The 14,637-nt window shown below is 51.6% G+C and overlaps 1 protein-coding gene and 1 pseudogene across 4 annotated transcripts; both read left to right on the top strand.

The window, feature by feature from the left end:
• The first annotated feature begins 746 nt into the window (after window positions 1-746).
• LOC146176909 (protein roadkill-like) lies at window positions 747-6,822 on the top strand (annotated as a pseudogene).
• Window positions 6,823-9,513: 2,691 nt separating this feature from the next.
• On the top strand, window positions 9,514-14,011 carry LOC146176908 (myosin heavy chain, non-muscle-like). 4 transcript variants are annotated; one of them, XM_084583027.1, is made up of 2 exons: window positions 9,514-9,600; window positions 12,593-14,011. In XM_084583027.1, the coding sequence occupies exon 2, from the start codon at window positions 13,033-13,035 to the stop codon at window positions 13,468-13,470; it is 438 nt and encodes a 145-aa protein (XP_084439153.1). In that variant the 5' UTR covers window positions 9,514-9,600; window positions 12,593-13,032; the 3' UTR covers window positions 13,471-14,011. The 4 variants fall into 4 exon arrangements, 3 of the variants coding, with proteins under 3 accessions (XP_084439153.1, XP_084439155.1, XP_084439154.1); XR_014701576.1 differs by lacking the exon at window positions 9,514-9,600 and adding an exon at window positions 9,607-9,811 and having other exon boundaries at window positions 12,593-13,033; XM_084583029.1 differs by lacking the exon at window positions 9,514-9,600 and adding an exon at window positions 9,885-10,034.
• The last annotated feature ends 626 nt before the right edge of the window (window positions 14,012-14,637 follow it).

The raw sequence follows: 14,637 nt of genomic DNA, 5'->3' as shown, positions 1-14,637 counted from the left end.
GTCGAAATTACTCCGTAGCCCTCCACTACGGCTCCTCTTTCTCTCTTTCCCCTTTAACTCCCACCTTCCTCCCTTCCCTCACGGCGCGGTTCAGGTGTCCACAGAAAACGAGTGAGACAGTTACCGCGCCTTTCCCTTCCAGTAAACCAACCAACCGACCATCCTTAACGTGCGCTGACATCGCACAGCACACGGACGCCAATTCGGTTTGTCTCCATCGAAACGCAGCCGCCGTGGTCGGGTTCGAAACCGGGAACTCCGGGACAGCGGTCGGGCGTCTTACCACTGCGCCACCCCGGCGGGGCGGGTGTGAACCTGCCCGGTGCAGTTTTAGTGTTGACCATTCGGACTGTACGCCGCCGTCTGTGTGATTTATGCCTCAAAGAGGCTGCAACTGAGCAGACGCCGCTTCTGAGTTGACGGCGGGACCGCAGCGGCGCAAGGTCGGGTGGAAGGACGGCGCAGTAGTTGTGGATTTACCCGTTTCTGCGGCGTCCGCCCACACTTTTTCAGCGTTTTGGAGAAATCCTTCGGAGGTAGACCCATCGAGCTAGCGTCGCCGGCGTGCCGGTGGCCACTACTGCACCAGCGTGCTGCTTCCTCCGCTCCCGGCGTCGCCATCCAGCTCTACTACGGCTGATACCTGCAGTCCGCTGCCGGCCGTAGGCTCGGACGGAGGAGGAGCGAGCCTAACCTGGTCGGAGCGTCTGAACGCCGCCGCTGCGTGTAGTGAGGTGCTGGTGGAGTTGTCTAATAGCATGACCATTTCCCGCCTGTACACTCCACCTCCATAGAGCGAGATCAACATGTCCACGGCCGGGATTTGGTTCTACACACAGGTTAATGTCAGGTTCTCCTACATGTGGACCATCGATAACTTCAGCTTCTGCCGGGAAGAGATAGACGAAGCGCTCAAAAGCTCGGCATTTTCTGCTAGGGCCAATGATAATCTCAAGTGGTGCCTAAGGGCGAGTCCCGAGTTCCTGTACGAGGACAGCGAGGATGACTACGTGTCCCTGTACCTGCTACTGCTGTTCCGCAACAGGAGTGAGGTCCGCGCCAATTTCAAGTATTCCATCAACACTGAACGGGAAGAGACCAAAACCAAGGAAAGTCAAAGAGCGTACCGCTTCGTTCGCGGCAAGGACTGGCGCTTTACGATGTTCATTCGAAGAGACTTATTCTTGCTCTTCGAGGCCAACGGACTTCATCCTGATGACAGGCCCACACAAGTGAGCGTTGTTGTAGTTGTAAAGAGGAAGTAGTGCACGACGAACATTCCAGCCAGTGGCATCGCGATCGCTGCGCGTGACTGTGTTCGCTGTCGCTGTGTTCGCCGCTGATCTGCACAGTCCGGCTGATCGAGTCCTGCTGATCTGCTGAATAAACGGTCCCCGTCATACATTTGGTGTAGCTGCCGGTTAAGATCTATCCTCTCGCCCTGGAACTCCGCAGTCGCACATTACCACCTCCTGTGATGCCTGAGGACGTTAACCACCAAGCCGTACAAGTTGGCTCGGTCATCATCTGTCCCGGCTCCCTCCGCCAGCGAGACCCCGCCATCTTCAGCGGCACTGACGACCACGACGTCGAGGACTGGCTCAGATTCTAAGAGCGAGTGAGCGCCTATAACAAATGGGACGCGGAAACGAAGTTAAGCAACGTGATTTTCTATCTCACCGGCGTAGCAAATCTATGGTCTCGAAACCACGAAGCGGACATTCCATTATGGTCCGCGTTTAAAGCCAGCTTCTCTGAAGTTTTCGGCCGTCCGGCTGTGAGGAAACTCCGCGCTGAACAGCGTCTCAGCAGGTTGGCGAGAATTTCACGAGTTATATCGAGGACGTCGTCGACTTGTGCAAGCGCGTGAACGTACAGATGTCAGAGGCCGAGAAGATCAAGCACATTCTGCAAGGCATCGATGACGATGCCTTTCAGATGCTGTCGGCTCAAGATATCCGCACCGTCGCGGAAGTGGTCACACTGTGTCAAAGTTATGATAAACTGGAAACAAAGGGCCATAACTCGCGCAAACACCATGCACTCTGAGTCTCTTGCTGGCCTGACAGGTGCAGGCAAACATTCTGCACTCCTGCCACAAATTAAGAGCTTCATTCGGGAAGAAGTTGCTCGACAGCACTCCCTTATGTCCTACCATCAAGAACCTTCTTCACACCTAGCTCCCAGTTTGCGCCAAATTATTCAAGAACAGGTAGATGAATCTCTTCCTCCAGCCCCTCAATCCATACCTGTCGCAGCGCTGTTAACATATGCGGCTGTTGCTGCCCGACCACCACCTACATATGCTTCGCCGCCACCTGCCTACGTTCAGCCGCCTCCTGCGCCTGCGCGAGAACCTGCGCAGTTTATTCGACCAGCTCCAGGACCACGTAAAGCCTGGCGCACGACGGATAATCGGCCAATTTGTTACACTTGCGGGCTTGCTAGACACATTTCTCGTTATTGCCGCAACCGTCTCCCAGTGTCGGGACCACCTACTCATGGTTCTGGGTACTGGTCTCCGACGCCTCAGTATTCTGCGCCTACTGAGCCTCCAGCCCGCCATCATTTCTCCCCAGACCGCTCAGCCATGTCCGACCGCCGTTCACCGTCGTCGCGACGCCGCTCTATCTCTCCGATGCGACGTCGACAGAACGCTTCACTTGAGGAAAACTAGAGGCCGCAGTTCCTGAGGCAAGAACTGCGACCCCGTCGAACTTCCCAAGTCCTCATCTGTCGCCGGCAAAACCTAATTGAAGTTTCCGTCGAGGGTGTTGCTGTCATAGCTCTAATTGACACTGGTGCTGCGATTTCGGTAATGGACGCAAAACTATGTGGCACTTTAAAGAAAGTGAAGACGCCAATTGCGGGACTTTCGTTGCGAACGACCAGCGCTCAGCATATCAAGCTTTTAGCAGCGTGCACCGCTCTAGTAGTTATCCAGAATTGCCTTTATACGATTGAGTTCGTCGTGCTGCCAAGTTGCTCACACGCTGTAATTTTAGGCTGGGATTTCCTGTCGCGTCACGCTGCTATTGATCGTGCTCGAGCTGAAGTGGGGTTCTCGACTGTGCCCGATGCCTTACCAGACGCTGATCAATCACGACCTTCATCCCTGCTCTTCTGTGCTTGTTCGTGTCGCTTGTGCCTCTGTTAGCGATGACACCGTTCTCTTCACACCAGCCCATGCTTTCCTGCGCCGCAAGTGCCTTCCATTGCCCTACGCAGTGCTCGCTATTTCCGCTGGCCTTTCCATGTTATGGGTCTCTAACCCATTTAACTCCCCTACTGCTTTGCGCCATGGTGAATGCCTCGGAAGTATCCAGCCAATCGCATCTCTTCTGATCTCTGAGGAACCTGACGACGCGCCGCACTTTGCCGTGACTGCGCTCAGCCCCCCTTCACCTGCGCCCGCTCCCACCCTCTACAGACTTGTTCCTCCGTTCCATCGACGCCGATCTTCCTCCAGAGCAGCGCACTCGGCTTTTGAACCTACTAAATCACTTTCGCTCCTCCTTCGACTCTCATCAAAGTTATTTGGGTCAAACTTCTACAGTCACTCATCGCATCGACACCGGCACCCACGCACCACTGCGACAGCGCCCCTCTTGTGTGTCTGCAACCGAACCCCAGGCTATTGAAGAGCAAGTCGACCTAATGATCCAGAATGGCGTGATTCAGCCCTCAAGCAGCCCTTGGGCGTCACCTGTTGTCCTCGTAAAAAAGAAAGATGGTTATATCCTCTTCTGTGTCGATTATCGCCGCCTTAATAAGATTACGCGAAAGGACGTCTATCCTCTCCCACGCATAGACGACGCTCTCGATTGTTTGCAAAGGGGCCGAGCTCTTTTCTTCCCTAGATTTACGTTCCGGGTACTGGCAAGTTCCCTTGGAAGCGGCTGATCGCCCCAAAACTGCCTTTGTAACTCCCGGCGGCTTGTACGAATTTACAGTTATGCCGTTTGGCCTGTTTAATGCTCCGGCAACATTTGAGCGGATGATGGACACCATTTTGCGTGGCCTAAAGTGGAAGACGTGCCTCTGCTACCTCGACGACATTGTCGTCTTTTCTCCTGACTCTGATACACACCTCTACCGTCTGAAGCACGTTTTGACCTGCCTATCTGATGCCGGACTGCAGCTGAATTTGAAAAATGTCGTTTTGCCGCTCGCCAGCTCACCATTCTCGGCCACGTTGTTTCCAAAAAAGGTGTATCTCCAGACCTTGCCAAACTTCGTGCCGTAGCAGCCTTTCTCAAACCGACTTCCATCAAAGATCTGCGTAGCTTCCTCGGGCTGTGCTCTTACTTTCGCCGCTTTATTAGGAATTGCTTCCATTGCTGCTCCCTTGACAGAACTTCTGTCCGGCAGCTCCGACCTTCCGTCGTGGACACCAGCACGCGACGATGCCTTCAATGCTTTACGCCACATCCTCACGGCACCGCCTGTCCTACGTCACTTCGACCCCACAGCGCCTACTGAGGTCCACACAGACGCCAGTGGTATTGGCCTCGGCGCTGTGCTTGCTCAGCGCAAATCAGGTTATACTGAATACGTGGTCGCCTGTGCTAGCCGTACACTCACGAAGGCTGAATCCAATTACTCTGTCACTGAAAAAGAGTGCTTAGCGATTATTTGGGCTCTTACTAAATTCCGCCCTTACCTCTATGGTCGCCCTTTTGACGTAGTGACGGACCACCCTGCGCTTTGCTGACTTTCCTCACTGAAAGACCCGTCCGGCAGACTGGCAAGATGGGCTCTTCGCCTTCAGGAATATGATGTCCGCGTTGTTTACCGCTCCGGCCGCAAGCATCACGACGCCGATGCACTTTCCCGTTGCCCCCTTACAGCTGAGGTCGCGAGCCTTTCCTCTTCCGACGATTCCCCGCCATCGCTTCACATCAATGGCGTGCCGTCAGCGCAGCGACAAGATCCTTGGATAAATTCTATCCTCGATTTTATCTCCAATCCTACAGCTGCTTTTCTATCGCGTGCTCTCCGCAGCCATGCTTCCCACTTCGCCATTCGTGATAACCTCCTCTACCGCCGCAATTACTGCGCAGATGGCCGCAAGTGGTTGCTAGTTATTCCCCGGCAGCTACGTTCGCAAATCTGTGACTATTTCCACGTTGACCCAAAATCCGGTCACGCGGGCGTCTTCAAGACATACACTCATCTTCGGCTGCGGTATTACTGGCGGGGCATATACACCTTCGTACTCAAGTACGTTCGCTCATGCCTCACCTGTCAACGTCGCAAGCCATCTCCTCAACGTTCTGCTGGAGAGTTGCTGCCGTTACCCAGCCCACCACGCCCTTTCGACCGCGTCGGCATTGATTTGTACGGACCGCTTCCCTACACTGCGGCCGGCAACCGCTGGGCTATCGTAGCCGTTGGTCATCTGACGAGGTATGCAGAAACCGCCGCACTTCCATCTGCCACAGCGTCAGAAGTAGCTTCCTTCATTTTGCAGCGATTTGTTCTTCGCCATGGCGCACCTCGAGAGCTGCTCAGCGACAGAGGACGCGTTTTCTTGAGCGACGTTGTGAAAGCCTTGCTCACCAAGTGCAACATTATTCATAGAACCACCTCCGCCAATCATCCCCAGACTAATGGCCTCACCGAGCGTTTCGATCGTACCCTTGGCGACATGCTCTATATGTACGTCTCCTCCAACCACTTAAACTGGGACCTCGTCCTTCCGTATGTCACGTACGCATACAATACCGCAGCGCAGTCTACTATTGGCTTCTCTCCTTTTTTTCTCCTCTACGGCCGTCACCCCTCTGCTACAATCGACACCATACTCCCGTATCAGCCAGACATATCAGAGTATACTCCTGCGTCTCAAGCAGCCCAGCATGCGGAAGACTGTCGACAAATTGCCCGCGCATGCACGGCTAACACTCAGTACCGCTATAAATCTAACCATGACAGCCAACACACGACACCGGACTTCTCGTCTGGAGCTCTTGTGTGGCTGTGGATACCTTCCAATGCTCCTGGACTGTCTTCAAAATTCTTGCTAAATACCATGGCCCATACCAAGTTCTGGAGCGCGCCTCTCCGGTTAATTATGTGGTGGAACCTGTTACGCCGTCCCATGATCTACACCGGAGCGGACGCGAGATTGTTCACGTCCAGCGCCTCAAACCCTATTGCGACCCTGCCGTCTTGCTCACGCCGTAAGTCGCCAGGATGCCTCCTTTTCGTCCCGCTGGTAATTGTGAAGAGGAAGAAGTGCCAGGAACATTCCAGCCAGAGGCATCGTGATCGCTGCGCGTGACTGTGTTCGCTGTCGCTGTGTTCGCCGCTGATCTGCCCAGTCCTGCTGATCAAGTCCTGCTGATCTGCTGAATAAACCCCCCATCTTACACAGTGAATATATCATGGCAGAACAACGCCAACCAGTTCGAGGTCCCTAAGTGCCGGCTCTCGCGTGACTTTAGCCGCCTTTTCGAAAGCCACAAGTTCATCAATTTCATCCTCGGTACCAACGGCCGGGTCTCCTATGCCAACAAAGCAGTTCTTTCCACTCGCTCTCCAGTATTTGCGGCAAGGTTCGAGCACGAGATGCAAATGAAGAATCGAGTACAGATCACTGACATGGGCCACGAAGTGTTGCGCAAAATGCTTCAATTCATTTACACAAGCCGAGAACCCATCCCCACAAAGTAGCCGACGACCTGCTGGCTGCTACAGAAAAGTAGCCCTGAAGCGGGAAAAGGTGATACGCGAAGAGGCCCTGTATTAAACCGGTCCGTCGAGACTGCTGCGGGGGTGATAATTTATGTTGACGTGCACAGTGCAAACCGTCTTTGAGACTGCAGACTAAACGACCATGATCACCAGCCACACCTGATTGCCGATGCCTTCCAGACGCTCCCTGCCCGGCACCTCCAGCAGGTTGCCAAGGGGATGGGCTTATATATTTACACGATATGATTGCGCAATGGAATAAAAAACTTGCTGTTACGGCACTTCCTTTTGTGAAATTTGAGCGCAGCTCATCAGCTGTTTCAGCTTTTCGACAGATTGAGGAAAAGTATTAGAGAAAGACATGTATTCACAACTACTCTTATTTTTCACACATATTCCATGCTAACTCGTTTTCCGCGAGTCACAGATACTGGGTCTTTCCTTTCCTGTAAACCACTAACTGGATGTAATTAAGTTTCGATAGAGGCGAAACGAAGTGGCGTCCATGTTATACTGCTCTAGAATACTGGTCTTCTAGAGCACTATATCCATGTGCTGTGCGATGTCAGTGCAGGATGTCAGTAGGAGATGGTTAATGGTTGATCCTCGTCCTACGGGGCTGGGGCTGGTAGGTCACTGCCGCTTGCGGTGGGGAACAACTGGCTCTGTAGCTGAGCCAGTTAATTGTTCCTGTTATTGTGGCTGTAGGAAGAAAAAGAGAATGCACGGGCCTGCTACTGGCTCTGTAGCTGAGCCACCTCCGCTGCCTGATTGATTGATTGATTTATAGGATGAGAAAGGCGCGGTAACTGTCTCACTTGTTTACTGTGAACACCTCAACCGCGCCGTAAGGGAAGGGAGGAAGGTGGGAGTGAAAGTGGAAAGAGAGAAAGAGGAGCCGTAGTGGAGGGCTGCGGAGTAATTTCGACCACTTGGGGATCTTTAACGTGCGCACCTCCTCCGCTGCCTCGTGTGGACAGAAGTAAAAATAGAGAAGAAAGGAAAGGGAGAGGGGGAGAAAGACGCACGCCGCAATAACAGCCGTCATCCACCACCGAAGAAGTAGCGGGTGCAATGACGGCCTACAACAAATAAAATTCGGTGGCTGGCTAGCCCCCGCCGCAAGCGGCGTTGACCTACCGTTCCAGCACCGTAGGGACAGGAACTGCCACCCTTCACCACCCCAGAGGCCCGCAGAGGAGATGGCTCAGCTGCAGGGCCAGTAGCAGGCCCGTCTATTTTCTTTTCCTTCTTGCTTCAGTCGCAACAACCACATACTGTTGTTGTTGTGGCTGTAGGAAGAAGGAAAGGAAAATGCACTGGCCTGCTACTGGCTCTGTCGCTGAGCCACCTCCGCTGCCTCGTGCGGACAGAAGTAAAAATAGAGAAGAAAGAAAAGGAAGAGGGAGAGAAAGACGCGCGCCGCAACAACAGCCGTCGTCAACAACGAAGCAGTGGCGAGTGCTATGACGGCCTACAACAGATAAAAATTCGGTGGCAAGCAAGCCCCCGCCGCAAGTGGCGGTGACCTACCTGTCCCAGTCCCACCAGGGGAGTCTCAACAACATGTCAATGCACGTTAAAGATCCCCATACAGGTAGTCTAAATTACTCCGGGGCCCTCCAATACGGCACCCACATCAATCTCTGCACTTTCGCTATCATCTTCCTCCCTCCTTTATGGAGCGGTTAAAGTGTCAGCAGAACAGGTGTGACAGACATTGCGCATTTACTTTTCTGTGAACTCATTATTAATGCGAAAGTATTACTCTGCTATATTCACAGATTTCTGTCCGCAGACCGTGTCCGCAGGCCATGTCCGCAGATCGTGTCTGTGTCCGCAAAATCGTGTCCATAGCAGTCGTAATTCAGAAGTGGTAGAGGTTAAGGAGCGGTGACAATCGATATAGTGTGACGTAATGTTGTTGCCGAAAAATAATTAGGCTGAAAAGGTAATTAGGGAATTAATTAAAATAACTGGTGCACAGGAAAGGAAAGCCACAGTATCTGCCACACACATTCTGTGGGCACCTGAACCGCGCATAAAGGAAGGGAGGAAGGTGGGAGTGACAGCGGAAAGAGAGAAAGGGGTGCCGTAGTGGATATGATGTCAAGGATGTGACATCACGCAACTGGAAGTAAAGTCAAAAAGGGCATAGGAAGGGATTGGCGTGCAATTTGAAAGTACCAAAGACTAAAATGGTTGATTGACTGATTTGTGGGGTTTAACGTCCCAAAGCGACTCAGGCTGTGAGAGCGCCGTAGTGGAGGACTCCGGAAATTTCGACCACCTGGGGTTCTTTAACGTGCACTGACATCGCACAGCACACGGGCGCCTTGCTTTTTGCCACCATTGAAAAGCGGCCACCGAGGCCGGGATTCGATCCCGCGTCCTTGGGAGCAGTAGTCGAGCGCCGTTACCACTGCACCACCCCGGCGGGGCGAATGAAAACAAGAAGTAAATTAATCAACTAGGAGCAATTACAAGCAACCAACAGCAGCATCCGTGCTTTCGCATTACTCCAATGCAGATTCTGCAGTGCTCTTTAATTTTGTTATTGGCTCTAATTAATTACTTGATTAAACCACATCAACCACTTTGTCAACTGCATACCTTTCCTTGACGCTCTATCTTAACCCTTTGTGGGATAACGGGACAGAATCGTTCCACGTTTTACTCTGACTAAAATGCATTAGAAGCCGAATCCATTCAAATGCAGCGCCACAACATTGTGCTGCCATCTATTGTGGATGTGTGAAGAGATCTCTGCTGATGTTTTTGAAGAATTTCCACAGATGGCACCTCTGGTACGCAATTAAAAGTTTGATTGTAGCACCATGGTAGCAGCACTCAAAATTTTCGCGCCCATACAACTAGATCCACGAGATTTCGGCATGAATGGTAAAATTTTCCTTTTCTGCCCATTCAGAGGAATGTTTTGTGCATGCGTTTGTGCCAGTGTTTTGAAAATCGCGGCAGCGTGACGCGCAACAGTTGCGCCAGGGTACTCTAAAATCGTCAGCTTATATTGCTAAGCCTAACTGCCCGTATGAAATTGCAGTGGACTCGCTCACATGCGCAGAGGCACTGGAACTCTTTTTCAGCCTTCCGGGTGAGTTCGAAACCAGTGAGGATGAGGCTGTGAGTAGCGAAGAAGAGTTTGAGCCGCAGCTTGCACCACCAGATTCGAGTACCGACGAAGATGGAAACGAAGCCGGCCCATCAAGGCTGAATCGCATGCACGCGAAAACTCACGCGAAAGCGAACGCGACGGCGGCACGCGTCGCTCGGATCTGCCGAAATAGAAAATTTCGCTCGTTCGCCCGGAAGTAACCGTACGTCACTGCCGCTCATTTCGCATGCTTTCTTTATTTTGCTGTGTTGCATTGTGATTTTGCATTACCGCGTAAACATTTCGCTTTGTACGAACAATAGTGGATAGCCAAGGATTCAAAGAACGTCTAATCGCAACCGAAACAACAATAGAAACAAGGGGTCACGTGACTATTCGTGCCGATTGCGGCAAACGGAAGAAACGCCGACCAATAATTTCAAATAAAAGAAAAAAAAGCAGGCGCGAAACAGTCACGAATCACGAAGTAGATGTGCTAGAAGATGAAGTTGGCGACAACTGGACTACAAATGAACCGCACATCCAGTTTGGGATTCCAAAGTCATGGGACCCTCAGTTTTCAGTGAAGCCTCTGGTGCGCGCAGCCGACTGTTTTGATTTATACTTTGATGGAGAAGTGTTCCAAATTATTTTAGAGCACACAAATCGTGCCGGAGCGCAAAAATACCCTAAGAAATGGGTGGTACTGACAAGAGAGGAGCTGCGCGCTTTTGGATTGCTGCTTCTGATGAGCGTGACGCCACGAGCAGCACATCTATCACTACTGGAGCGGAGACCCTTTTTCAGCTGCGAAGAAATCTCCTGTGATATCCTTCAAGCGCTTTCAGTACATCATGAACTCGCTTCGGCTAAACGTCGACCCAAGCAAAGAGAAGAAGAGAGGGGAAGATGGCTACGACCATCTTGCAAAACTTCGTCCCCTCATCGATAAACTCAGCAAGAAATATCAGGGAGAATATACGCCGTCATCTCACCAGGCCATTGATGAGAGCATGGTTGCTTTCAAAGAAGATTGAGTATGAAACAGTATCTTCCCATGAAGCCCAAAAAGGGGTTATAAAGTCTGGTGCAGGGCAAACTCAAAGACAGGTTATTTGCTTCAGTTCGAGGTGCATGAGGGGAAGAACGCACAAAGACCTGCCAATCAAAGCCTTGGTGAGCATGTCGTGCTTTCTCTGTCAGAAAACGTACATCTTGGAACGCAGCTATTTTTTGACAACTACTTTACCTGCACTTTTCTAATGGAAGCACTCGCTGAGAGGAGCATCCTAGCTGCAGGGACTGTCCGCACCAACAGAAAGGACTTGCCCGAGGAATTGAAACGCAACAAGCTGAAGAAGGGTGAATACCTGTGGCGCTCTAAAGGTCAGGTCACAGCCTATCAATGGCATGACACTGAAGACGTTCACCTATTGTCCAATTTCCACAATCCAGCGGAAACTGGAAGTATCGCAGAAGCTTGCCAATGGTTGTTCAGTGGCTGTCACCTGTCCAAAAGCTCTGGCAGACTACAACATGTCGATGGGGGCTGTGGACAAATTTGACCAGAAGCGAAATGCCTATACTTCTGATAGGCACTCCAAGAAGTCCTGGTATAGGCTATTTTATTTTATTTTCGATGCTTCTGTTGTCAATGCATTTATACAGCACAACGCCAACGATGACTTATCAATCTTGTGGTTCCAGCTTGTTCTTGGACGGCAATTGATAAATGGACAAACGTTCAGGCACTACGCTAGCTCTGGTCCATTCCAGAAGAACAAGGAGGGACGAAAGAGCGGCCAGAAAATGGTTGGAGTCTGTGATGAAATCAGATTCACAGTCAGCGGCCACAATCCGCAAAAAGTGCCCACAAGGCACCACAGGAAATGAGGTCCGCATAAAGTTCATGTGCGGGGTGTGCAAAGTGCCCCTTTGTGCCACTTGTTTTGGTGCCTTTCACACTAAATAGGCACGTAAGTGAGCCTAGGATGGCGTCTTCATGAGACAATGGGACAGTGTTGTCCCACTTCCAAGAGTTACGGAATATGCCAATGGGACATATACGCCCTACTTTTTTCTAATAAACTACTTATGTTATCAACCTAAAATTTGTTTCATATCATATCTGAGGCCTTCTAGAGCTTAAAAAACCAAACCATTTCCCTACATTACTAGGAAATAATATATGAACTCATAAAGGGTTAAGGTATCATTGTTTTTTCCGATATACTAACTAGTTTCTCTTTTACAGCGCTGACAATGTCATGTATACCTTTCCTCGATGCTGTATTCTATGGTTAGAGCCCCTAGAAGTACAGGGACCCTAATTTGGTACCATTCTTTTTTGACCTAGGAGGTGATTATGAGGGCGAAGAGGAGGAGGAGTAATAACTTTATTTGACGTCCGGCAGGGTTTAACGCGACCGGGTCTAGGTCTCCCAGGTGAGAACGTTTGTCTTTTCACGGCCACGAGGGCCTGCTGGACGACCCAGATTTGGTCGTTTAGACTGAAGCTGCGCAGGGCGGCTGACCACCTCGACGAGAGGGTTTTGGGATTAACACCTGTAAATTGTGCCTTGCACTCCCAGAGTATATTGTTACGGTATGGGACACAAGGAAGTGCGGCAAGTTACTGTGTCTGTTTCTGTGACTGCGTCTGTCTCCTGCGTCTGTGACCCTTCCCCGTATGCGTCTAGCTATGTCCTAAGTGTACTACTAGCCTGTAACATTTTTGGTGGCAGCGGTGCGATAATCCTGCATACCCGCTTCCATTACCAGGCTCCCGATGTGGCGGACAACAGGCGTTCACCACAAGCTCATGCCGCCGAAGACGCGACGGCCGGAGCCGCTGGGCCTAGGTGTATTCGAAGGGGCTCCGTCCTTCCCAGCAGATGGACGCTGGTGCTCAGCGCTTCCTGGAACTATTCTTCCGGCGACTGGACGCTTCGCAGGCCCGAATGGCTGCCCAAACTGCGGCAGTGGCAGCTCTCCGGCGCGAGGTTCGATTCCTTATGCCGGTCGACTCGAACATAGCGGATCAGATGCCTTTGGGCATCTCTGTCACTGCCCACGACCAAGAGGCCCACTTACGAAAGTAGCTGACCGAGCGGGAGCGCAACCTGGAGAAGCAGATCGCAGCAGGTGGCTGAGCTCGAAAAGCAGGCGGACAAGAAGGGCGAGATGGCCACGCAGGCGGAGGATGCCCGCTCCAGAAAGACATGGACGCTCAACAGCGGCAGATCCAGGAACTGCGTGTCCTCAACGACAAGCTGGGCAAGTCCAAGCGCAAGCTTCAGGCCGAGGTCGTCACCATCGAGCTTGAGAAGCAGAGGGCCAAGGTTTTGGAGCTGGAGATGAAGCAGCGAGAGTTTGACCAGCTGCTGGTAGAGGAGAAGACTGCGTCGAAGCGGCTAGCCGCCGAGCTGGACACGGTCGAGCAGGAGTGGCGCGAGAAGGATACCCACATCCTGGCCCTGGCGTGGGAGCTCGAGGAGCACGACACCTTCGAGAAGCTTGAGCGGTCCCGCAAGCAGTTGCAGCTGGAGCTAGAAAACTTAGTCAACTCACAAGGCACCGCAAACCGAAATGCGCATGAGTTGGAGAAAGGCAAGCGCTCCCTGGAGAACCAGCTGGCTGCGCAGAAGACGCGTCTGTAGGAGCTGCAGGTGGACGTCATCCTGCAGGCACTCAAGGCCCAGCGCGAGCTGCTGGTGCACGACGAGCTGGCCGAAGAAAAGGGGCGGGCCCTCACCAAGAAGGTGCGGGATCTGGAGGCGGAGCTGGATGAGGAACGGAAGCAGCGGTCGGTAGCCCTGACGTTTGCTCCCCGAACCGAGAAAAATAATAAAGACGACCGACGCACCAATCAGAGCGCGAGACGGCGAGTAACCGATAGCCGCGGGCTCGTAAAACGTTCAGAAAACGAAATTATGGCCGACGGCAAGCGCTTAAGTTCCTGTCGCTCTCCAGTCGACACAAACCATCGCCTAACATTGGTACTGTGTTAGTAGTGCTCGGCCCAACGTAAGACCAGTGCATTACCAGCACAGTACCAATATGCCACCTGGAAATCACTGTACTATACTGTATTACTATACTATAGTATTAATATTACTGAAAATAAATTTTCAACTTTCATTTACGTAGCCAACAAATATATCGAAATTCGCTTCCATTAAACGAAAGTACGAATTGCCCGAAGTTGAATTTGTCGCCAGCCTACTGCAGATGTTACGAAGTGTTCACTTGGAGACCACTTTTTGCATATACTCGAGAGAGCAGTTCAAACGTGCCGGTGTGCAGCTCTTCAGTTCGCTTAGCAAAGCTACTAGTCTTTATCAAATGGCCTCCAAAACCTTTCCGATTTTTCATGCAATTAAGTGCAGCATTGAGCCTTTAAGCTTATCGAAGCAATTCCTCCCGCCCGAGTACGTATGCATAGTCTGCAATAAGCCTACTAAACTGCTATTTTAAAACAAACGTTATAGCGGCAGTGGTGGTGGTAAAAACTTTTGCTTCTGAAAAGAGGAAGTTACAAGGAGGTCAGAAAATTCTTGCAGGCTTGTTGGTGCACGGATTTTGCTGGATGCTAAGCGCGGGAAGACAGGACAACAGGAACACCTAAGACAGGACACAGCGCTGCGTATAACAACTTAGCTCCTGTGTCCTGTCTTGTTTTCAGTGTTGTGTCTTCTCACGCTTAGCATCCAGCAAAATACAAGGAGGTTGCTGTGGTGTCAGACATAGTGCCCTGCCTCTCATAAACACTAGGTGGAATCCCTAGTATGGGATCCCAGTAGAGTTATCTCTAGCATCCCAGTGGC

Source organism: Amblyomma maculatum, chromosome 10 (genome assembly GCF_055883805.1).
Source record: "Amblyomma maculatum isolate TAMU_Amacu chromosome 10, ASM5588380v1, whole genome shotgun sequence".
Classification (NCBI taxonomy): Eukaryota; Metazoa; Arthropoda; class Arachnida; order Ixodida; family Ixodidae; genus Amblyomma; species Amblyomma maculatum.
The sequence above is the reverse complement of the archived record's forward strand: the minus strand, read 5'-3'. Positions and strand labels throughout refer to the sequence as shown.

What these genes read in the sequence shown, in the direction of transcription:
- LOC146176908 (XM_084583027.1), top strand. Translation starts at nt 13,033, where the DNA reads ATGGACGCTCAACAGCGGCAGATCCAGGAACTGCGTGTCCTCAACGAC.